This window comes from Triplophysa dalaica, unplaced genomic scaffold, assembly GCF_015846415.1.
Source record: "Triplophysa dalaica isolate WHDGS20190420 unplaced genomic scaffold, ASM1584641v1 Contig6, whole genome shotgun sequence".
Lineage (NCBI taxonomy): Eukaryota > Metazoa > Chordata > Actinopteri > Cypriniformes > Nemacheilidae > Triplophysa > Triplophysa dalaica.
Genome location: NW_026622640.1, coordinates 187,790 through 211,916, shown reverse-complemented (window position 1 = coordinate 211,916; position 24,127 = coordinate 187,790). Strand labels below are relative to the sequence as shown.

Here is a 24,127-nt window from a genome sequence, read left to right as displayed (position 1 = left end):
CATTAAAAAAGGCAAAATGTACATGTATTTTGGTGGCCTGGACAACTTTGTGTCATGTGACATTTGACTAATACACAAACTATTGATATCAAACGATAGATCTCCTCATTCATAACAACTTTGCCTCTTGAACCATTGATGTCTATCAAATGGTTTGTGAGTTATTGGTGATGATGTATAAAACCTACTTTTGCAAACTTGTTCAAAGATTTTCAAGCAATTACAAAATTTCCACCACAGTACATTTCTCTGGACTCTCTAGGTCAATAATCATCAAAAACATGTTGAGTTTTTTTTTGTTTTGTGACCATAACAGGGTCCTTTATTATATTAGCGTGAAACAAGTGTGGTGAAGGTCACCACTCCTTAATAATTAATCCAACTGACTTGCCATTAAGTACTATTATACATATTATGACACAAAACAAGCATGCAACATGTGATTCTTATCGGAAGAGGCATGCCTTCACAACAGTCAAAAAGGTGAAATATCATACATTTAAAATTACTATTTTAAACTTGTCTTTAATAAATACATCATTTGCTAGTCAAATTGCTAATCAGCCAGTCACATAGCATAAACTCAATCCATTTTGGCTTCTAGACGTGGTAAACACACTTGCTGAAGATCAAACCGAGCATCAAAATGGAGAAACAATTGGATATATGGTATGGGATATATTAGATAACACATACCACCTGAGGATTGTTGCCAACCATGTCCATGTTTTGATGGCTACTTCCAGCAGTAAAAAAAATCGACCATGTCAGAAAGCTCAAATGATCTCAAACTGGTTTCTTGAACATGACAATGAGCTCACTGTACTCCAATGGCCTTCAGAGTCACCAGACTCAACCAAATAAGCATCACTTAAATGGCAAGGTCTTCTGGAATATTGTTGCAGACCATGAATGTGAATCAATTATCTATTTAAATTGGTCGTATTTTTTTTATCAATTCTTCAGAAAACAAAATAAGCTATTTTGAAGAATGTGCATTGTATTAAAAAAAAGACCTATATCTGTGCAATAGAATGTTTTAGAGACACAGGAGTTGCTTTGTTTTGCTAATGGCTTCGTTCTTTATCAATTGACAGCTGCCAAGCCACACCCTTAGCAACCAAACAGATTATTTTTTGCAATCGTCTAGCCAGACCTACATCTCTGCAGTAGAATATTATAAAGACACGGGGCTTGGTTCGTTTGACTTGTGGTTTGATGTGTTATTAATTGACAGGTATTAATTGACACCCATGGCAACCGAACAGGTTAGCTTAGCAACCGTTTAGCAAGATCTCTATCTCTGCAACAAATCATCATAGAGACATGAGAAATGGTTTATTGCACTCGTCCCTTAGGTATTATCGGTTTACGCCCGTTTTTGCATACGAGTGTACGCATGCATGGTCTGTATTAAAAGTTACCAACCGTTTCTGTCATATTTCTTGGTGTGGAAGAGTGTCATTCGTTGTGGATTTGTTACGGTGCCATTCCTGAGCCTAGTTGACAATGGCAAGGCCAATAGAGGCCTTAGACTGCTCGAACCCGCTAAATGCTGCTTGCAGCTTTATTAGGGTTCGAGCCCGAAGGGCTAGAAACCTATTGTATTTGTTGGTTTTATTATTCTTCTTCTTATTATTATTCTGCCATAAAACTGATACTGCAGCCCAAACCGTAAGGCCGACAGAGCTGAGACTTGGTCAGATGGTAGTAGTCCTTGTCGCTACTCAGATACACGGAGCCAGCCATATCGACCCATAGGTGGCGCTATAGCAATACCAAACGCGTTTGCGCTTGTTACTCCGAAACCGTTTGTCGCACACCCAAGTGTCTTATATCAGTGTAATCACTGGCTCAAAACTTAAAAAACGTATATCTCCGATTTCATTTCCGCCATTATAGATTTTTCGGTAATTAGCATTTTATGAAAAAAAAAAAAAATGAACTAGTCCCTGGATTTTTGCCCTATTGGAACCAAACCAACGCTGATGAGTTCTGTGGAGTGTGAATATGAATAATTATTAAAAAAAAGTTCAATTTTCAATTCACGGTCGCTAGGTGGCGCTAAAACATCCAAACCGGAAGTAACATATTTAGCTAAAATGGCCATAACTCCTGAACTGTTTGAGATATCTTCATGGGGCTTGGAACACATGTGTAGACCCTCAGTCCGGGGTCACAATAAAAAGACAGTGGCGTTTGGCCACTAGATGGCGCTATAATTTGAATGAGCTAGAAAATGTCTATAACTACGCAACAGTTTGCCCGATTGACTTATTATTTGGTATGGTGTGTCTTTGTCTCATTCTACATAAATATCTAAATGGACATTGGCGTATATCAAAAAACATGGCCGCCATTGGTCGATGAAGTTTGAGCACTCATTACGCCGGGTTAACGGAGGCCGATCAAAACGCCACTCACTGGGCTTATTTGTCTCATGGTCCTGACGGTGTGTAAGAAACATGAACTTATTCGGCCACCTGGGGGCGTAATAGCGCTTTTGGAGTGCATGCACAACTGTGTATCACGTGATATTTGACATTTACCCAAACTATGGTTATAATATGATAGTACTCTTCATTCTGAGCAACTTTGCCTCTGGAACAACTTCTATTGATCAAACGGTTCGTGAGTTATCGCTGATGATGTCAAAAACCTACTTTCGCGAACTAGATCCTGGTTTTTCAACCGATCGGAACCAAACCAATGCAGATGACTTCTGTGGAGTGTGAATGTAAATAATCATTGAAAAAAAGTTGAAATTTTTCTTTCACCGCTGCTTAGGGACGCCAAAACTTAAAATGGTCTGAGCCTATCACATTAAAATGGCCATAAATCCAGAACGGCTTAACATATCATCATGGGGCTCAGATGATATGTGTAGACCATCACTCCAAGGTCACATACAAAGGAAGGTGGCGTTTGGATACTAGGTGGCGCTAAAACATTAAAAAAGGCAAAATGTACATGTATTTTGGTGGCCTGGACAACTTTGTGTCATGTGACATTTGACTAATACACAAACTATTGATATCAAACGATAGATCTCCTCATTCATAACAACTTTGCCTCTTGAACCATTGATGTCTATCAAATGGTTTGTGAGTTATTGGTGATGATGTATAAAACCTACTTTTGCAAACTTGTTCAAAGATTTTCAAGCAATTACAAAATTTCCACCACAGTACATTTCTCTGGACTCTCTAGGTCAATAATCATCAAAAACATGTTGAGTTTTTTTTTGTTTTGTGACCATAACAGGGTCCTTTATTATATTAGCGTGAAACAAGTGTGGTGAAGGTCACCACTCCTTAATAATTAATCCAACTGACTTGCCATTAAGTACTATTATACATATTATGACACAAAACAAGCATGCAACATGTGATTCTTATCGGAAGAGGCATGCCTTCACAACAGTCAAAAAGGTGAAATATCATACATTTAAAATTACTATTTTAAACTTGTCTTTAATAAATACATCATTTGCTAGTCAAATTGCTAATCAGCCAGTCACATAGCATAAACTCAATCCATTTTGGCATCTAGACGTGGTAAACACACTTGCTGAAGTTCAAACCGAGCATCAAAATGGAGAAACAATTGGATATATGGTATGGGATATATTAGATAACACATACCACCTGAGGATTGTTGCCAACCATGTCCATGTTTTGATGGCTACTTCCAGCAGTAAAAAAAATCGACCATGTCAGAAAGCTCAAATGATCTCAAACTGGTTTCTTGAACATGACAATGAGCTCACTGTACTCCAATGGCCTTCAGAGTCACCAGACTCAACCAAATAAGCATCACTTAAATGGCAAGGTCTTCTGGAATATTGTTGCAGACCATGAATGTGAATCAATTATCTATTTAAATTGGTCATATTTTTTTTATCAATTCTTCAGAACAAAAAATAAGCTATTTTGAAGAATGTGCATTGTATTAAAAAAAAGACCTATATCTGTGCAATAGAATGTTTTAGAGACACAGGAGTTGCTTTGTTTTGCTAATGGCTTCGTTCTTTATCAATTGACAGCTGCCAAGACACACCCTTAGCAACCAAACAGATTATTTTTTGCAATCGTCTAGCCAGACCTACATCTCTGCAGTAGAATATTATAAAGACACGGGGCTTGGTTCGTTTGACTTGTGGTTTGATGTGTTATTAATTGACAGGTATTAATTGACACCCATGGCAACCGAACAGGTTAGCTTAGCAACCGTTTAGCAAGATCTCTATCTCTGCAACAAATCATCATAGAGACATGAGAAATGGTTTATTGCACTCGTCCCTTAGGTATTATCGGTTTACGCCCGTTTTTGCATACGAGTGTACGCATGCATGGTCTGTATTAAAAGTTACCAACCGTTTCTGTCATATTTCTTGGTGTGGAAGAGTGTCATTCGTTGTGGATTTGTTACGGTGCCATTCCTGAGCCTAGTTGACAATGGCAAGGCCAATAGAGGCCTTAGACTGCTCGAACCCGCTAAATGCTGCTTGCAGCTTTAATTATTATTATTATTTTTCCGCCTTAAAACCGGTCGCCCAGCCCAAACCGTAAGTCGTAGAAACTTAAGGCTTGGTCAGTTGGTTGTATCTGTGCAGGCTACTCAGATACAGTGACCCAGCCATATCGGCCCATAGGTGGCGCTACAGCGATGCTGAACGCGTTCGGGCTCGTTACTCCTAAACCGTTTGTCGCACACCCAAGTGTCTTATATCAGTGTAATCACTGGCTCAAAACTTAAAAAACGTATATCTCCGATTTCATTTCCGGTATGCAAATTTTCCCGCTAATTTGCATTTTATGAAAAAAATAAAAAATGAACTAGTCCCTGGATTTTTGCCCGATCGGAACCAAACCAACGCTGATAAATTCTGTGGAGTGTGATTGTAAATATTCATTAAAAAAAAGTTGAAATTTCGATTCAGGGTCGCTAGGGGGCATCAAAACGTCAAACCCGGAAGTAGCCTATTTCATTAAAATGGCTATAACTAGAGAACGGTTTGAGATATCTATACGGGGCTTAGAACATATGTGTAGAACCTCAGTCCGGGGTCACAATAAAAAAAACTCGGTGTTTGACCACTAGGTGGCGCTATAATAGTAACAAACTCGAAAAGGGCTATAACTATCCAACCGTTTGCCCGATCAACATATTATTTGGTATGGTGTGTCTTTGTGTCATGAACCTTGACTGTATAAAAGGACTTTGGCATATCTCAAAAACATGTCTGCCATCGGTCAATTAAATGTGAGCACTCATTAGACAGGGTTAACTGAGGCCGATAAAAACGACACTCACTGGGCTTATTTGCCTCATGGTCCTGAAGGTCTGTAAGAAACACGAACTCATTCGGCCACCGGGGGACGAAATAACGCTTTTGGAGTGCTTAATCAATTCTGTATCACGTGACATTTGACATATACAGAAACTATTGGTATCATATGATAGCTCTTCTCATTCTGAACAACTTTGCCTCTGGACACACTTCTGTCGATTGAACGCTTCGTGAGTTATCGCTGATCATGTCAAAAACCTACTTTCGCGAACTAGTCCTTGGTTTTTCAATTGATCGGAGCCAAACCAATGCAAATGGCATCTGTGGAGTGTGAATGTAAATAATCATTGAAAAAAAGTTGAAATTTCCTTTCACCGTTGCTTAGGGACACCAAAACTTAAAATGGGCGGAGCCTATCACATTAAAATGGCCATAAATCCAGAACGGCTTAACATATCATCATGGGGCTCAGATGATATGTGTAGACCATCACTCCAAGGTCACCTACAAAAGAAGGTGGCGTTTGGACACTAGTTGGCGCTAAAACAGTAAAAATGGCAAAATGTACATGTCTTTTGTTGGCCTAGACAACTTTGTGTCACGTGACATTTGACTAATACACAAACTATTGATATCAAACGATAGATCTCCCCATTCATAACAATTTTGCCTCTTGAACCATTGATGTCTATCAAATGGTTTGTGAGTTATTGGTGATGATGTTAAAAACGTACTTTTGCTAACTCGTCCTTGAGTTTTTGCCCAATCAAAGCCAAACCAACGCACATGAAGTCTTTGGGGTGGGACCATAAAAAGTACTTGCAAAAAAGTTTAAATTTAAATTCAGGGTCGCTAGGGGGCGTCAATACATACATGGTCTTGTGTCCATTATAGCAACTAGATGACAGCACAGCATCACTAAGAGGCTCTTAGTAAACAAAAATACATATTCGATTCAAAAATAAATATCTCCGCACTGGATCGTCGCTGGTAATTCAAATAACTTGCATATGAAAGCGCTACGTAATTTTTCCTTAACAAAATCCGACAATTCTCACAGCTCAATGACAACTTGAAAATAAACGTCTCAGTACAGGAACTTTAGACTACTTGCATTTGAAAACACCCTTGCCCCTTTACAAAACGTAAAAACTTCTCCTTTGGTTCTTTGATGTTTCAAAATTTACAAATACTGTCACAGGAGCACTGCAATTTGTACATATCATCATCAGTTCGTCTTAGTGACAGTGGCGGCCTGCATTGTTTCCATCATAACCACTAGATGGAAGCAGAGAATCACTCATTGGCTCATTTGTGGTCTTATAGCCAACCTATGGACAAGATCACTATTAAAAAACAGTTTTTGAAGTATATTGCCTGTATATAGTCTATCACATCTATGAATTACATTTTCACAGGCTTTTTGAACTTGTTCGTTTGATACAGGGACATTTAGGAACAACACATGATTTTAGTATACGTGCATGTGTGTTTAAGCTTGCATGAGCAGATACTTGTAATTCCTGTCATTTTTCTATGCTAACAATTTCTAAGTTAAATTATTTATCTTTTTAACAAAGCAATTTGTTTTATCTCATTTAATAAGCTTACTCTGATATTCTTAAATATTTATTCAATAATTATTATTAAAGTCACTGAGTGCAGTTGTGATACATCAGAGGATAACTGTACCTCTTGACTGAGAGTCTTCTCTATGTTTCTCTCCATATATTTATCATTGGACATTGGAGTTTGGGTTTTTTGCCACAAGACCATGTAGGCTGCTCACTAGACTGCTTTTATTTTATTAAATCACCTTGGTTATTTAACCTTAGTTTTATTCAGTTTTCTATTCTACTGTAAGGTTGCTTTGTAACAATCCACATTGTGACAAGTGCTATTTAAATAAAATGTATTATTTCACATTTTTATTAAAGGTGACACTTTAAGGACCCCCAAAAAAGTGACGTGCATGCACCACCCGGTGGCTTTATAATAATAAAGCAACAGCATAATTAAGCTTTATGTAAAATACTGTGGGTCTCATTGATATTGAAAAATACACTACAGTTTGTTATTGCGCTCTAGATACTGCACTCTGGATCATAATTATCAAAAAACATTGAACTTTTTCGTTTGTGTGGCTGTAACAGCAACCTTTCTAACATGAACATCAATATGTGTACCTGAAGCTTGATACACCTTTAAAAATAAATTGACTTTTTGTTGAGCACAAATATACATGAGATGATCTTAAACACTGTCGAGCTTATAGATGTTGTGGTTCCAAAGTTTGTAAATAGAGTATTGATGATACCATTGAATTTAGCATGAGTGGGTGTCTTGTCAATATCGGGGGCGCGCTAATCAGAAAATACAGAGACTCTGATGGTGAAGCAGCAGCCCTGTGTCTGTGTTTTATTTATTCATAAATATTCCCTCATCAGGCTGTGGTGAGGGGAATACATAGGCATGCTGCAGTTTTGATAGACGTAAAACTGGTTTCCCTGGTCGGGTCAGAGTTCATCCAAGGTTTTGTATCTCAACTGCAGTTTTTTGGGTTCCTTGCCACAGTGCATATTATTTTGCATTTGCCTGACTGGGGACTGATACCATCAGCTTTAGAATTTAATTTTTTTTAAATTCATTTTAAATGTAATCATTCTACGTAATATATTGAATTCTACATATAGGAATTAATAGTTTGTGTTTGTTTCCTCTGTTTTTAGAATATACAGTACAGTTTGTACAGTATAAAAACAATTACACCTATGATATGACCCCATAAAACATGGAAACCCAACATGTGTGCGTGTGCGTGTGCGTGTGTGTGTGAGTGAGTGAGTTGAATGAATGTGTGTAATGTTTCAATATGCTGTTCTTACTTTCCTTTCACAAATGTATTGTTTTGCTTATAGACATTTTACCTCATGATCAGCTGCTTTGTTACAATACAAATAGTGAAAAACAAACTTGAGTTGAGATAAACAGCCATGCAACATTTTATAACAGTAAAAAAGATGATTATTTTAATGTTGTATTTTAGCCACTAGATGGCAGCAGAGTAGCACTAACTTGCTTATTATAATCCATTGTTTATTCTTCTTCAGAACACAAAAGAAGGTATTTTGAAGAATGTTTATATTTAAAACCAGTTGGTTCTCATTGTATGAAAACAAAACTGATGCAAGTCATTAGGAAGCCAACATTTTTGGTTACCGATATTCTTTAAAATCTATTCTTCTAGACACATGTGTTTCTGGACACACAATCCAGCCCACCAAATATATTGTTACTTAAAAAATACTGATCTATTCAAATATGTATTTATATAAATATATAAATGTGATTGCAAAAAAACATTTAATGATTTTTTCTTCTTTTTTGTGAAGCAATAAATAAAAAGAAAAAACTGCATGATATTGAATTTAAATAGTATTAAAAGCTTTCATTTATTTTAAATCTTAACAAAACTGCTGGGTACATCAAAGGACACAATATCAAGGATTTTTAATTGTTCATGTATTGACATAGCAAAGTGTTTGTTTTTATAGATAGAACTACATATTAAATCAAACCAATTGTGGTCTATGGAAAATATTTTTAATGACAGAATATAGAAATTCATAAAATAAATCAGACAGAAACACTGAAACATCAATAATGGTTTAGTACATACAAAAATAAATTATAAAAATTAATAATAATAGTTGAAAAAACTAAAATGCATTTCTTCATGTCTTATGTTATTTCAAAAATATATAATAAGAAAAGAAAAAAGGTACATTTGTCATATTCATTCATAAATGTGGAATTTTAAACAATAAGAAAAATATGTAACAGGGTTTATTAAAACAGGGCAATGGTTTGTTTGCTAAAATCTTATCCACCTTTGTTACATCGAGCACACATAGCTACATGAGGAACAAATGTGTTTTTACTCAAAATACATCCAGGATTGGGGTTAACAAAATGAGTTGAATTATCCAACCAATATGTCAACACCAACTATAAAGAAGAGCGTTTAGTAAGCTATACATTTAATACCACATTTACAAATAATACTAAGTACTTGAGGCTTGATCAAAATGCTGAACAGTGGTGTTGTCAGTTTGCTGAAAGTTTTGTTGGTAAACATATCATTATCACTTGGTGAAAAGTAACATTACTGCTATTAGAACAAAAGTGCTTTATCTGGTTAATATTTAAGTGAAAGTACATCATATACCCATATGGAGGTACCCCATTGGATGAAATTAAAAAAAAATGCTTTTTATTCATTCATTCATTTTCATTGTATTGAAAAAATTAAAAGTACACATAATACACAACCACAAAGCAAACAGATACATGATGAAAGCAGGAAGAAAATGGCGACTCAGAGCAGGACCAGGATGAAGGCCAACTGCAGACCTGATGCAGATTAAAGGTACGGTAGGGTGTAACCACAGCTTTGTGTGGTGTAAGTAAAGTTGAGAACAGTGTTGTTCTAAATGAACGTGATGGTGAATGACAGTTGAACCTGGGTAAGAGATCTTGATACTTGATGTGAATTGGTAGAATTGAAGATGAGTTGGGACTGTTGCTAAATCGGCACAACTGAAGATGCATTGGAACTGGTTTGAATCAATGGAGACTGTGAATAAAAGTGAATAAAATTTAGATTTAAAAAAGTCAGTGAGCAGTTAACATTTCAGATTATTTGGCATATAACACTAAAATTAGTGTAATAATGTAACAGGACAAAATTATGCTGGTTTCCTCTTCTGAGAGTCATGAATAAAATTTAAAAGTTGCAATGAGCCGAAAGTCATTCATTCGGATAGTTTTGAAAAAACCTAGGTTTGTCTTCTGAACCTAAATGGAGTCCAACAGATGTACTGTAAAGTCAATATTTTGTAACTGGAATGTAAATCTATCAACCAAACTTACCTTCAGTCAACAGTCCAAGATGATGGTTGTGATGAAGTGATACGTCCAATATTCTGTGCAATCGAACTCTTCTTTCTTGATTTTATAGAAACTGGAAATGTCTGCTGGTTATGGAGTTGAGAACAATGGAATGTTGTTGTAACAAAGATGACGTTGTCATCAAAACAGCATAGAAGATTTGGTGTATCTGTAGAAAATGAGATTCTGATTAGAAAATTGTTTTAAGTAAAGCCTACTATATACATCTATGTTACATATATTTGTAACACAAACATATGTTATACATTGGACATGTTAATATAATAAAAGTCATGGCCAAAAAGATAAAATATATTTTCACCTGTTTATTACGATTTGAAGTGTTGGGATAAGGATGCCAATGAACCAACAGATTTTGAAAATATTTTTTTGAGTTCACATTTGTCCTTTTGTTTTTCTCCTTCCTTTATATGTTGATGTTACTGTTCTGCTTTAAGACTACATACACATTCATGATATGTAGATAGACATTACATATACATTTTGAAGAATAAAATAAATAAAACAAATTAATAAATATAATATTTCAATGAATGAATGAATGAAAAAGACACAAATAAAAATAAAATAATAATGAACAAAAACATAAAAGAATACAATGAAAAGTAGCACAATGTTTGAGTAGTATATAAATTTGGTAAAGGTTATTAAATAAATTACCTTATTATATTAGGTTAAAAAAATTAAATATTCAGATAGGAAAATATAAATCTACATTTAGATTTACAGACCCTAACAACTAGTAATCATAGAAACAAAATAATCCCAATGCTGCCTTCACATGCTATTGGAAATGTGCTGCTTATGCTGCCTTTTCACTGCACATGTTTAACAAAAAAGTAGTATGTAATATGGTCATTTAATTGCAGTACAGGAAAATACTTAACTTCTGGTCAGCGGATTGTAAGCCTATGCAGTAAAATTACTGAAGATAATATAGGCTACATCCAAAGATCGTTTGATCATATGATCATTTGATTGGAGTACAGGGAAATACATTTCTTATGGTTGGTTGATCGTATGCAGTATAGTTGCTTATGTGCAGTTTTTGTAAATACATCCAACAATCTGATCGGATCCACATATTCACATATGCAGTTAGTTATCACACATAGCCCATATGTGATGTTTTATAATGAATGACTTTTGTTCTATCTGTTGTGGTTTGTTATGTGCAGTGAAAAGATTTTAAATCGCTATGCACATTTTGTGTCTTTTAAACAAGTAAGTTTTAAATGCAGAGTTTTTCTAGGTGCATCAGCAGCACATTACCATAAGAATATGTCAAGTTTTCAGAATGATACGCTTAGTAAAGCTGAAGACACAGATGATCACAGCTTAAATAAATCTACTAGCAGAGTTATTGTCAGGTTTACATCTTTGTTTTCACAGCAAAAGAAACTCATGGTTACTTAGCAACAACAGACACATGATATCAAAGGAACTGGCAGCATACTGGGGAACAGTTAATGGATGCTCTGCTCAAGCTGTCTAAATGATCTCATCTGAGATAGAGTGCATGTCATTTTTCATCTACTGAAACTTTAACAGTTAGGCATGTTTCATTGTTTAGTTGTCCAGTAATATTGGCATCTCAATGAAGGGAAGGATGGTTATGATGATTAGCTATTTCTTTTGAAAATATTCTTATACTTTGTAGTTTCAGATAAATTGACTAAAAATATTTTCTTAAAAAGAATAATACAAAAATATATAACTAAATAAGAAAATAAATAAATTAAATTCATACTCACAATAATTCGATAGCATGTGAAGGCAGCAAAAACTCCCACAGGGGCCGTCCATATTTTAAGCCCTACCCCTGTATCCCCCTCCCCCCCATACTGTTGGACGATTTCTTTATTCTAAAAATTTCAGTGCAATACATCTATAATGTAATTAAATATGCATCACTGTTAACTTTATCCAAGTTCATTCTTTTCAGACCTTTATATTATCTTCATTAACTTCATTAGTGGCATAAATATGTAAAGTGTATCAGCACAATGAACTGTTTCACTTTGTTTAATTATAGTAACCTTTTCTTTAAGTATTTCTTCACCTTTTTTGTTTAGCTTTATGTGATTTCATAAATTTGTGTCCCTCTGGCACATTAAAATAGCCATTTTAGCACAATGCAGTCATGGTAGCTAAAGTATGTGGGCATTATGTCAATCTTTATTTTATCCAACTCAACATCTTTTATGTAAACATGATCAATCAATGTGCCACTCTCAGTTGTTGCACTGTAAACTATTTGTCTGAAGCCAAACTGCTGCATGACATCATGAATAGTTGATTTTTTGAGAAGGTTTTCATTGAAATCTCCAAGAATGATTTTGCCTCCTTGTAAACTGTTGATTTCATTGATGAAGTTAATCAAGTTCTCTCTAAACAACAGTAAATTATATGATGGAGGTCTGTACACGACTGCAACAGTTGTGTTTAAATGTTCAACCCTGCACATTAGACATTCAATGTTAATACATGGTAAATCAAGTACAATAACTTCTACATTCTCTCTGTGATATACACCCACACCACCATGATTTTCCTCTTTTAGTTTCGCAAAAACATCTTGGCTTGTGTCATATGCATCACTTCGTGCTTTGTCATGAAAATAGTATCCAGCAAGACTGATATCATTATCATAATAGTTTGGTTTTAGCCATGTCTCTGTCACACAAATCATATCTGCTTGAAAATATCTACTGTCATGTCGAATGTCTGAGATATGTGGAATAAGCCCTTGCACATTGTGTAATATCATTTGAAATGTTGAACTTACTGTTGTTTCACATGGAAGAATGAACGGTGGCATACTCTGCAAAGCTTGTACAATGTTATCTTTTGCAAAAATAACTTTCTCCTGAAAATCTTCTATGATCAGTCCATCAGGAGAAGTCACACGACTCAATGCAACATAAGCTTGTCCTGGAGCAAATATCTTCTTCATTGACACAACAGCTTTATTCACTGTGAGACCTTGTACTTTGTGAACTGTACATGCATAAGCAAGTTTCAGGGAATACTGTATTCTGATGCCCCCAGCGCTTGTGACTTTTTCTTCTGCAGGTTCAATTGGTGTACATTTCTCCAATCCAGGTTTTAAACATGGGTTTTTACTTCTGGCTTCTTTACCAATTCTTTCATCATCAAAATCAATATACATTTTGGCTGGAAATGTTTCATCATCATCATAACAGAATTCTTTAATTGTCCCAAAAACTCCATTCACAAGCCCATCAGAAACATTAATGTTCTTCAGCAGCATTACTCGAGCATCAACAGCTAACTCAAGAGATTTCTCTAAAGAACTGTTATGAATTCTGACATGAAACCCATCTTTTCTTTCCATTCGGCCAGTTTTAACATTTTTCTCAAAGTCTTTGGCATTTATAGTTACTGTGTCAGAACACAATTTACACAACATCTTTATATTATGTTCATCAACTTCTCTGTTAGTAGCGTAAATGTGGATAGCTGTGCTTTCATCTCCATCACCAGTTTCACATTGTTTAAGCATAGCAACATCTTGTTCAAGCATTGGTTCACCTTTTTTATGTACTCTCAAACGATTTAATAATTCTGCAAACCTTTTGTCCTTTTGTCTCATAATCTCTTTAAGTTCAACGAAACTGAAGTTAGTTTCCCAAAGATTCACACTGTTTATTGGTTCAGTGTAAAGTGGTTTTCCTTTAACAGGTGACAGCTGATAAAAATCTCCGACTGCAATGACACAGACTTTTCCAAATGCAGAATAATCACCTGTTTGTTTGATTTGTCTCAATCTTCCATGAATATATGCAAGGAGTTTATGATCAACCATTGAAATTTCATCTATAATCAAAATTTGCAGTTTTCCAAATTTGGCTCTCAATGAATTAATTTTTTCATCTCCAAGCGGTTGATATGGCAGTGATGCATTTGTTCCGATAGAGAAAGTGCTGTGGATTGTAGCAGCGTTTATATTATAAGCAGCAACACCAGTGGGCGCTGTTAACAGCACGTGTGTCTCATCTGGATTCTCTGACAGCTTTGAAAGGATGCGACTGCTTTCATACTGGATTGCTTTAATCAGTACAGACTTTCCCACGCCTCCTGGACCAGATATGAACAAGTGAAATGGATCTGGGGACTCACCTTGTACTTTTGCTAAACACCACTGACGGACTTTATAAAAGATTTGTGACTGTTTTTCATTCAATGATCGTAGTAATGCCATAGCATCTTGTTTTGTCATAGCAGAAGGATTGTTTTCTATTTTGGAAACACCTTCGTTTGGTAATAGATCAGGTATGACATCATCATCTTTTTCTGTTTCTATTTGTTGTTTATTCTCAAGACATTCTAAACGCTCAAGTTCAGCTTCTGGACAGATTTCAGCCCAAGCATCTTCCATTGGTCCATGTTTATCTAGATCATCTTGAGCTCTCTGTATTGTGTCTGCTTCTTTTTCAAATTTTGCCATGTTTGTGTCCACAATCATTTTCACTGACTCAAGCTCATCATTAATGTTTACATATCCAGTCTCATAAAAATCCTTATGGGAGGTAAAAGTTGGTGGTTTCAGTTGGCTTTGAGAAAAATGAGGCAAAAATAATTCCAAAATACTTTGAAAATAATTTTCTGGATTTTTAGTGGGTGAAAAACGTGCGTATCGTACAACAGCAAAGCCTGTGCGAGTTCTTTTTCTCACAAATCCCATGTCATTTTCCAGTGTTACTCTGTCTGAACATGAGGTTTCAGATTTACTCAAAACTCTGTATTCTGAAGCAAAAGTTGCTAAACACATTCCAGTAAATTGATTTGTTTTTGGTCGAGCTCTGTATCTGTCTGTGATGCTTTTCATCCATATCTCATCACTGTCGTTTTCTGCACATTCAGCTTTTTTCTGCATTACGTTTAATGGTAAACTCATTTTCACTGTATTAGGACCAGTTGGAATGAAAACCACTTTCCTTGATGCTTCTTTTAATCTCATGTTTGTCAACCGATAAATACTCTCTTGAGCTGAAACCTCTCGATTATGTAAAAACACACTTCCAAGTTTTCTTAAAGCCTGTCTTGCATCCATATTACCTTGACTGTGTGCTTCTTTTTGAGCGTTAGCCAGCAGCAATCCCATTTCTCTCTCAGCTTTGGAAATGTAGGAAATGATATAAACAACACAAGAGTAAGCATCAACAACAAACTGTATGTCCATATTTGCATTCCAGCAGCGTAACAGATCTGGATTATACTGATTCACCCACACGTCACTTGGCTTTCTCTTCAACAGAACACTTGTTTTCTTCGTCAGTTTGTTGTACGCTGCTTCAAATATTTCTTGATTTATACCAAGATACGCAAACATAGAGTCAACTGAGTCAAAGACAGCATCACTATTCAACAAACATTCTTTTACTTGTTTTAATATAGATTCAGCTACCTCACTTGATATTTCTTTACAGTTGTTTGTATTTTCATGTTTTTTATCATCAGCTCCCTTTTTATCCTTATCAGTATTACTGCTTCTTGTAATGAAAGTATTTTTGCTCGGTGGACGTGGAAAGTTAAATCTACACACAGTTCCTTTCTTTCTACATGTTTTTGAATGTCTTTTGCTGTGTTGTTGGACACTGCTCACAATTTCATACAGTTCATCTTCCTCAGATGGCATTTCACAAGTGACATACTGATCAACAAATGCAACAACATCTTTATCATCATCTTTGTCAACCTGAGGGGCATTTTCAACCCAAAACAGACAGTGTGTATGAGGTGATCCACGCTGCTGAAATTCTACACGATAGAAATAATCAATTACTTTCCCGATTGGTTGAGCTGGTGACATAATCACATCTTTCAGAAAGCAGTGAAATCTATGATCAAACATACGAGCAGCAATTACTGGATTTCGTTTAAGCATTCCACATCTCTCAGACCAGTCCAGTTCATCAATAGGAGTTTCACAGCCCTCTTGTCTCGCAATAGTCTGCATTAGCTCTGGCCAGCGCAAGTCAGCTGATGAAAATGACGCAAAAAACGATGGTAGGCCTTGTTGACGCAAAATTGCGAAAAGGTCTCGTTGGCAGGAGCTCCAGAAACTCGGTGATCCTCTTATTGGCTTTAAGAATTTGTAACCCTGATCAAAATTCAAAATCTTTTGAAGTGATTCTTTGTTTGTCAGCTTCTCTGGAGTAATTTTTGTTTTGTTATCAGTATGATAACCTTTCCTTAAAGCAATTGATACATTTGAAATAACTTGATTCAACTCAGACAAATATTGGCCATAAAATATGTAATCTAGGTTTTGAGCAAAACGTCCGTCTGCGTTTAGGATTCTATTTTTCAAGTATTTACAAATTGTTAGTTTTTCCTGTCTTGACTCATGAAATGTTCCTGTTCCTTTTGGGAATAGAACTGGAAAACATTTGGCCTCATTAGTTTCATCCATTAACATTCTCACTGGATTATTGCCCTCCGCTGGTGCAAGTGACATAATGCCATCAAAATGCTGATCACAAATTTCTTGTCCAATATCCACTGGTTGAAGGCATGTGTCCATATATAATCCATGCTGTTGTCTATCATGAAGTGTCTCATCAGTCATCTCATCATCTTCATTCTCAGTTTTGTTCTCTGTCTCAACACACATGTCCTGACAATTCTCTGAAAGTTGCTCATTATTGTCAATTTCCTCAACAATCTCTTCTGTTTTACTCAGAGGATTAATCCAAGTTTCATTAAAGTCCACATCTGTATACCACTTGTTATTATCCTTTAAGTATGCCAGCGCTGTCTTTATCTTTTCAGTATGTACATATTTATACTCATAATGCCCTTTATATGTTAATTTCCTCTTGAGCTTTACACGAATCATCAAATCATCATTTTCTGATCTTGGTAAAACATTCACAACATCTGTAACATTAGATGGAACACAAGTCACTGGTCCATGAACACCATTCTGTCCTCCACGTGGTAATGCCAGCATTTTCATGAATGGAATGTGCTTTGCTATTAGATGTTCCTCAAGAGAATTTAAACAGCTCATTTCAGGAGGAATAGGATCCAGAGCAAGATTATTTGCTACACTTTCAGCAGGCATTTTACATTGAGAAATTTTTCTATCACATGTGTGACAAATCCACAAAGATGCAGCTGAGCTGTTTCTGTAAACACAGTCTTCACAACAGTCTTGATCACACTCATGTACATAATTAAATGTTACACATTTTTCTGCAACATACCTGCATTGTGCTGACTTTTGAAAGTATGTATCTATTTTGCAGTGTTTAACCTGCATTTTAAAGCAACAGCGATGACAAACTGAACAAACATATTCAGGACCTGTAGATATTTTATCTTTAAACTGTTCCATCACAAAGTCAATGTCCTTTTTATTCATCTGTGTCTCACATCTTCTTTCAGTGTTTCTTATTTTGATCCTATTGGCAAAGCCATCATCATTTCTATATTTCTGTATATTATAATCTATAACACTGTTTCTGTGTATTTCATTCTCATGGTATTTTCGGTGGCTAAACTCTTTTTTAGCCTGTTTGTGTATTTCATTCTCATGGTATTTTCGGTGGCTAAATTCTTTCACAGCTTGTTTGTGTATTTCATTCTCATGGTATTTTCGGTGGCTAAATTCTTTCACAGCTTGTTTGTGTATTTCATTCTCATGGTATTTTCGGTGGCTAAATTCTTTCACAACTTGTTTGTGTATTTCATTCTCATGGTATTTTCGGTGGCTAAATTCTTTCACAGCTTGTTTGTGTATTTCATCATTAGCATACTTCTCTGTGCTAAACGTTTTCACAACCTCACGATGCAAATCATCAAATTTATATCTATCTTTACTATATTGTTTGATCTTTTCTTGATGCTGTTCATTTGTCTTGTATTTCTCAGTGCTGAATTTCATCAGTTTATCTTTGTAAGTTTCATCCTCTTGATATCTTTTCTTAGCAGTGATGTTTTTCTTCCTTTGAAAGTCATTTTTGGTGGTGTATTGGAGTTTCTCCCTGTACTGCTTACGTGAGTATGGTGTACGTTTTAATGAATCATCTTCAGATAGAGATTTACAAAAGGAGGCACAGCTACTATTATTGGTTTTCACACATAAAACAACTTCATAATGACAGCTATTGACATGTTTCAGGTAAATTCCATTGCTTTGACAGACATGTCTCTTCGATGAGACATTTGAGGATGAATATTTAAGCCATTTATTATCACTGTATGTAAATATGTCAACACCAATTAAATCGCTAGTAGCCTGAATCTCAAGTTCTGTTGCCCAAACACCGAGATATTTCATCCTTGATGTGGAAATGTAGTCTGCTACAGAACTGTGTCCTTCTCGGAGATACTGTGTGTAGTTTGATTCATTCTGCAGTATGTGTGTGACAACAGCTCGTCTCATTCTTCTATGTTCTGTCTCATCCTGAGATACAGCATAGGTTACTGCACGGAAAAAACAATTTCCATCTCCTACAATACTTTTAGTTACACAAGGCTCAGCCATTTCATCAGCCACACTTGCATCATTCTGTTCTCTGACAATGTTTACCATGTTCAACTTTAAACAAATACTTTTTTGTTGCTGCACTGTTAATGGACTAAACTGAAAAGTTTCATTGACAGTTTGGGAAATAAATTCAACATCACTTGTATTTTCATTTGTTGACTCCACACAAATTACTTCAGGTGTGTGTTGAAAAGATGTTTCATTAACAAATAGCTTGTCTGTGCTTGTGACATCAATGAAACCAGGATTGGGGCTAACATCGACTTCCATTTCAATTTTTCCCTCTTGTTTAGCTTCAGCATTCGTCTCGACTACTGGACTGTACACAGAGACAGAAGGCACATCAATCATGTTTGCATTTACCCCAGTTACTTCAAAGGGAGTACCGTCTGCCTCCAGTGACGCTCCAAGCTTCTTAAAATGCGTGCACAGTGATGTCATGTTATGGTGGTAAACCACTACACTCTTACCCTCACATGCTAATGTTCCGTCAGGATTTCGTGAATGTGGATCAATCACTGCATACCAGGAGCCTTGCTTTACTGCTGCACATATGCTTCGCTGGATATTTACCAAACACGCATCAAAATTCTGAAATGCTCGAGCCAGTGCTTGATCTAAAGACATGTAAACATCACGCATATCTTTCTGATATTTATTAACACCAAAGAAACCACTTAAAGTTGTACCATAGTTTATTGCAAAACTACAATCATTCAGTGTGTGTGAGTCTGGCAGCTCCTCGACATACATGTAGCCGTTGATGTGGTCACTGATCTTTCCAGCAGCTTTGATGTCTGAATAAAACTGATCACCATGCAACAACACAGAATTAATATCACTGGTGCTCCACTGAAAAACATTTTTCAATTTACACATCAGAATTGCAGTTAAACTGTTAACTGCACATTGCTTCCCATAATTCTGGACATAACGAGCATCTCCTTGATGGAAAGAGCCTGTGATGTAATGCTTCTGAGGAAACAAATCAAAAACAGCATTCATGTTAGAATTTTGATCACAGTTATTAATAGGCATTTGGACAGTCTTTTCAGTAGGTTTTTGAGAAGGTTTTTGAGAAGGTTTTTGAGTAGGTTTTTCAGAAGGTTTTTGAGTAGGTTTTTGAGTAGGTTTTTGAGTAGGTTTTTGAGTAGGTTTTTGAGTAGGTTTTTCAGAATGTTTTTGAGTAGGCCCATTGTGATACACACAATGTTCAGTTATTTGTGCCATTTTTTTAAGAGGTGGCACAACCTCTGCAAGATCAGCAGCCATCCGGTCCGCCATCCTTTTCTTGGCCATCTTTGATCGCAAGCTCTGCTTCGTACGCGGCATTCTGCACACATAAACAAATACAGTGACACATGAGTAAAATATAGTATATCATCAGAAATACTAGATTACAATTTTGTTTCATAATGCAATGCCCAATATTACAATTTTTTGTTTTAGTTTCGTTAGATTTTCAGCATAAAGTGACCAGATGTGTCTGTGCTCAGGGACATAATATGCATTTCACCTGCAATCTTCTGATGTTGCATTTCTTAAATTTTCAAAAATACAAAATGTGTATTTTGCACTTATTATCCCAACCTATGCGAGTCATGCATGATGTCGAAATATGTACCTGATTTATGATATTCTTGTGTTTAAAAGATACTTGCAAAAACATAACTTAACACTTAATTCTAAATCAACATGAAATCACGCAAACATCTAGCATATGCACATCTTTTGTCATTAACCCAATAGACACATCTATATGAAGCACATGTTTTGACATGATGCATGACATGATGCATGACCAAGGTTTTCCTGATGTGCCAAAAACCCTATTCAGAAAATAATGTTTCTCATGAAGAGGTTTGTAAAAATAAATTTGCATGGACCGACATAAATTCACAATAGACGTTTGAATTTATAATATTGCAAACACAAAATTTACATTCAACATGACAATTGACATTTTTTTATAAAAATTACAATGGCAAAAATCATTATTTAAAAATGCTTATTTCAAATGTTTTTATATTTATTTTGTCTTGTTTCTGTTCTTATCATCTCATATTCTATCCATTGGTGACATTAGCTCTCTCAGTTTGCAAAAGTGCTGCAGGTGCACATGCAATGCAAGTCGTATTGTGACATTGATGCTTCCATTTACTACATTTAATGCATCATAATCTAATAACTAAATCTCATGAAAAGCAACTTTATACAATGATTTAAAATGGTCACACAGAGGTACAAAATATATTTTGGAATTAACACGTGTTGTAAACTCTGACATGTGGATTTAGACAACAATTTAATTGCCAAACAAACTTAAAAAAAAGAGTAGCTATTTTGGCTGGGGATTTTTACGTGGTTGGTGGGACGAAAATGCAGACATTCTGTAGTCAGAAAGCAATAAAATAAATCCATAAATGGTGAAAATATCTTAAGTCCCTATTAAAAACAATTACCATCTGAATATGGCTCAAGACATATTTTGTATTTATGCATCCCCAGAAACACAACTTCAGGAGGACACACCTGAAATCCTGTGTCTAGCGATGTCACAAAAAACAGACACGTCTGGTTACCTGAATTTAAATGAACCATAAAACATGCAAAATCATCATTATGAACAACATTTAAATACAATTCACTTTTGTTTTAAAACAAATCCAACCTATCATGTTTTTACCAAAAAAACATAAACTTAAATAGACCAACTAAATCAATAACTGAACCACATACATATGTTTTTTATCAAATTTCTTACTTTTTAAGATCAACTTATGGTGTAAAAGTAATACCGATTTAATGAAATGAACCTTGACAAACAACACTTTTAATATGAAATGTCGCAATCTTTACTCTAAGTTACATTGGCAAATATCTCCCACTGTAATCTTACCATTACGCATTATAAAATATTACTTTACATATCTTACTGCATTAATAAACAAGTACTTGCCATAGAACCATGAACCTAACTAACTACATAAGTGTGCTGTCATGTAATTTCATACTTTCAAACATCACTGGGTGCAAAAGTAATACTGATTCAATGAAAAAACATTGACAAAAGTGCATCTATTATCTCGATTGACCAAATAATCACTTGTTCTCTGTGAGTTTACTATTCACTATGAAATATCTATAACAATACAAATACATTGATTAAATCTTACCTCAAATTCGCTTTCACTTTTATCTGCAACATAAAAAGAATATATACTTAACACGAATAATAACATACATGTTTCATAATTACATGTGTTTAAAACATATATGATACAGAACGCATGTCCACGTGCACTCCTGTCTATTCGCACCCAAAACTAATTAATATATGCTATTAATATTCTGTAACAATCAGCTTTATTGTAATAAAGTACAAGAGCGGAATTTATAAGCATAATTGCTAGTTACCATGGTATTGCTCCAGTATATCGTAAGCAGAATAAGTAATAAGCAGATCATCCCATTTAACGTGCTCACGGATCATGTTTGTGCGTCGGGGCTACGCCACAGGCAACGCGCCTGTTTTCCTTTATACTTGTGCGTCGTTGTCCGCGTCGACAAGCAATAGCCACTAGGCGTCAGTGTCAACAAGCGTGTTGTTTGTGTAACCAAAACAAGAGCCAAAGAAGAAGCGGCTCGTTGTGTACGCTGTTTGAGAAGCATTAGCGGTTATAGCGGCAGTAAAAATTCACTTTTGCAGCTTGATATGTTAACTACAGCAGAATATGTTGTTTATTTAGATAATTCACACATTAATGCGTATAAGTAAAGCCGATCACTCGCGGGGGTTTTGATCTGAAGGGCGGGGTACAAGCCGACCAATCACAGAGCTTGCACTCTGCGTAGGGTTTGACGCGCTGTTACATTTTTCGACCGGTGAGCGTCGGGCTACGCTGAAGGGTACGCGTCTCTACGTAGGCTACGCCGCACGACCGACGCAGAAACATGATCCCCGCACCGTTAACAAATGACATTCCAACACGGTGCAGTAGGGCATACATTATGATATGATTATTCTGTTTATTAAACATTAAGCTGGTGTATCTGTACTCAATTGCACAATTTATGCTTGTTTTTTATTAACAATTAAAAAAATCTAATGATAAAACATTGTTTTGTTCAGTTTCATGTTGTTTGCAGACGGCCCCTCACTATCAACAAATAAACTATCATCTGTGTAAACGTATACATTCGAATACATTATATATAAGCCAATGTTTATAAAGCTTAAATTATTTTGACATTGTTCGCGTCTAAACATCCGTATAATAACAACATCGAACGTGAACGCAAATTTACACTTACATGCGTGACGCACTCAATAATTACGATTCCTTCTCAATATCTAACAAAACATGTACTATCAGTATTACAACATAATGTGTAATCGAAAAGCAGTTTATTTGGTTTTGAAATTAATATACTAGCCAACAATATTACAATACAAAGAGACACACACACACGTGCGTTACCTGTGTAGAAAGAGTCGAAATGGATTTCCTTTCTTCCGGTCAAAAACGGAAAGAAGTCTATTGTAACAACAAAATATGTGCCCCCTAGTGGATAAAACATTAAAATGCTGCTAAATTATATATTAAAGTAAAAGTTTTTTATAGAGTATATAAAGACGTTGTTAATGCTGTGTAAAAATTAACCTGCTAGTTTGACCATTACAAACACCATTAACTATAACATGAAAGAATTACAATATTAATGTAAACCAAAAGTGAATGTAATCTGAAAACCGCCTTAACTTTAGGAATAAAATTTAATTTTAAATTAATGATCAATACAAAAAATACATGGTTTTGAAAGCCAAAGATGTTGTAACGACCATAATTAATGATGGAACCATAATAAAAACATTCTCATGCCATAAGTAATGAATGCACTAAATCAGTGGTTCTCAACTCTGGCCCGCCAGATCCACTTTCCTGCCGAGTTAAGCACTTACTCCGATATAAAACACCTGAAGAGTTTAATCAGTGACTTCAGGAACCGACGCGTTCAACTTAATGTTGGTCTGCGCAGATTGTTTATATCGCATTAAAGTACCGCGAGAGCGATTCAAATGCGTAGCGCGGATTCTGCACTTGAATCTCTTTTGCGGTACTTAAATGTCATACGATGTTAGATTTGCGCAGCGCCGCATTAAGTTGAACACATCTATTCTAAAGATGCTGATTAGCTTGTTCAGGTGTTTTGTATCAGAGTTGGGGATAAACTCTGCAGGAAAGTGGATCTCGCGGGCCAGAGTTGAGAACCACTGCACTAAATAAACATGAAAACACATTATTGAAACATAAAAATGAAGTCTATAAGTTTAAGAACAT

General features: G+C 35.5%; 1 protein-coding gene across 1 annotated transcript; it reads right to left on the bottom strand.

The window, feature by feature from the left end:
• Positions 1 to 9,716: 9,716 nt before the first annotated feature.
• LOC130416992 (uncharacterized) lies at positions 9,717 to 22,102 on the bottom strand. Its single transcript, XM_056742340.1, has 4 exons — positions 21,962 to 22,102; positions 20,037 to 20,118; positions 12,397 to 19,760; positions 9,717 to 9,744 (listed from the first exon to the last, which is right to left on the bottom strand). Exons 1-4 carry the CDS (start codon positions 21,991 to 21,993, stop codon positions 9,717 to 9,719), a joined length of 7,506 nt encoding a protein of 2,501 aa, XP_056598318.1. The 5' UTR covers positions 21,994 to 22,102.
• Between the last annotated feature and the right edge of the window lie 2,025 nt (positions 22,103 to 24,127).

Bases quoted from the DNA above. Each gene is read 5' to 3' on its own strand.
- LOC130416992 (XM_056742340.1), bottom strand. From the start codon at position 21,993: ATGTTGCAGATAAAAGTGAAAGCGAATTTGAG. The intron at 20,119-21,961 runs GTAAGATTTAAT...TTATGTGTGCAG, and splicing joins AAAGTGAAAGCGAATTTGAG to AATGCCGCGTACGAAGCAGA. The intron at 19,761-20,036 runs GTTGTGCCACCT...TTGTTTCCTCAG, and splicing joins TGGCTGCTGATCTTGCAGAG to AAGCATTACATCACAGGCTC.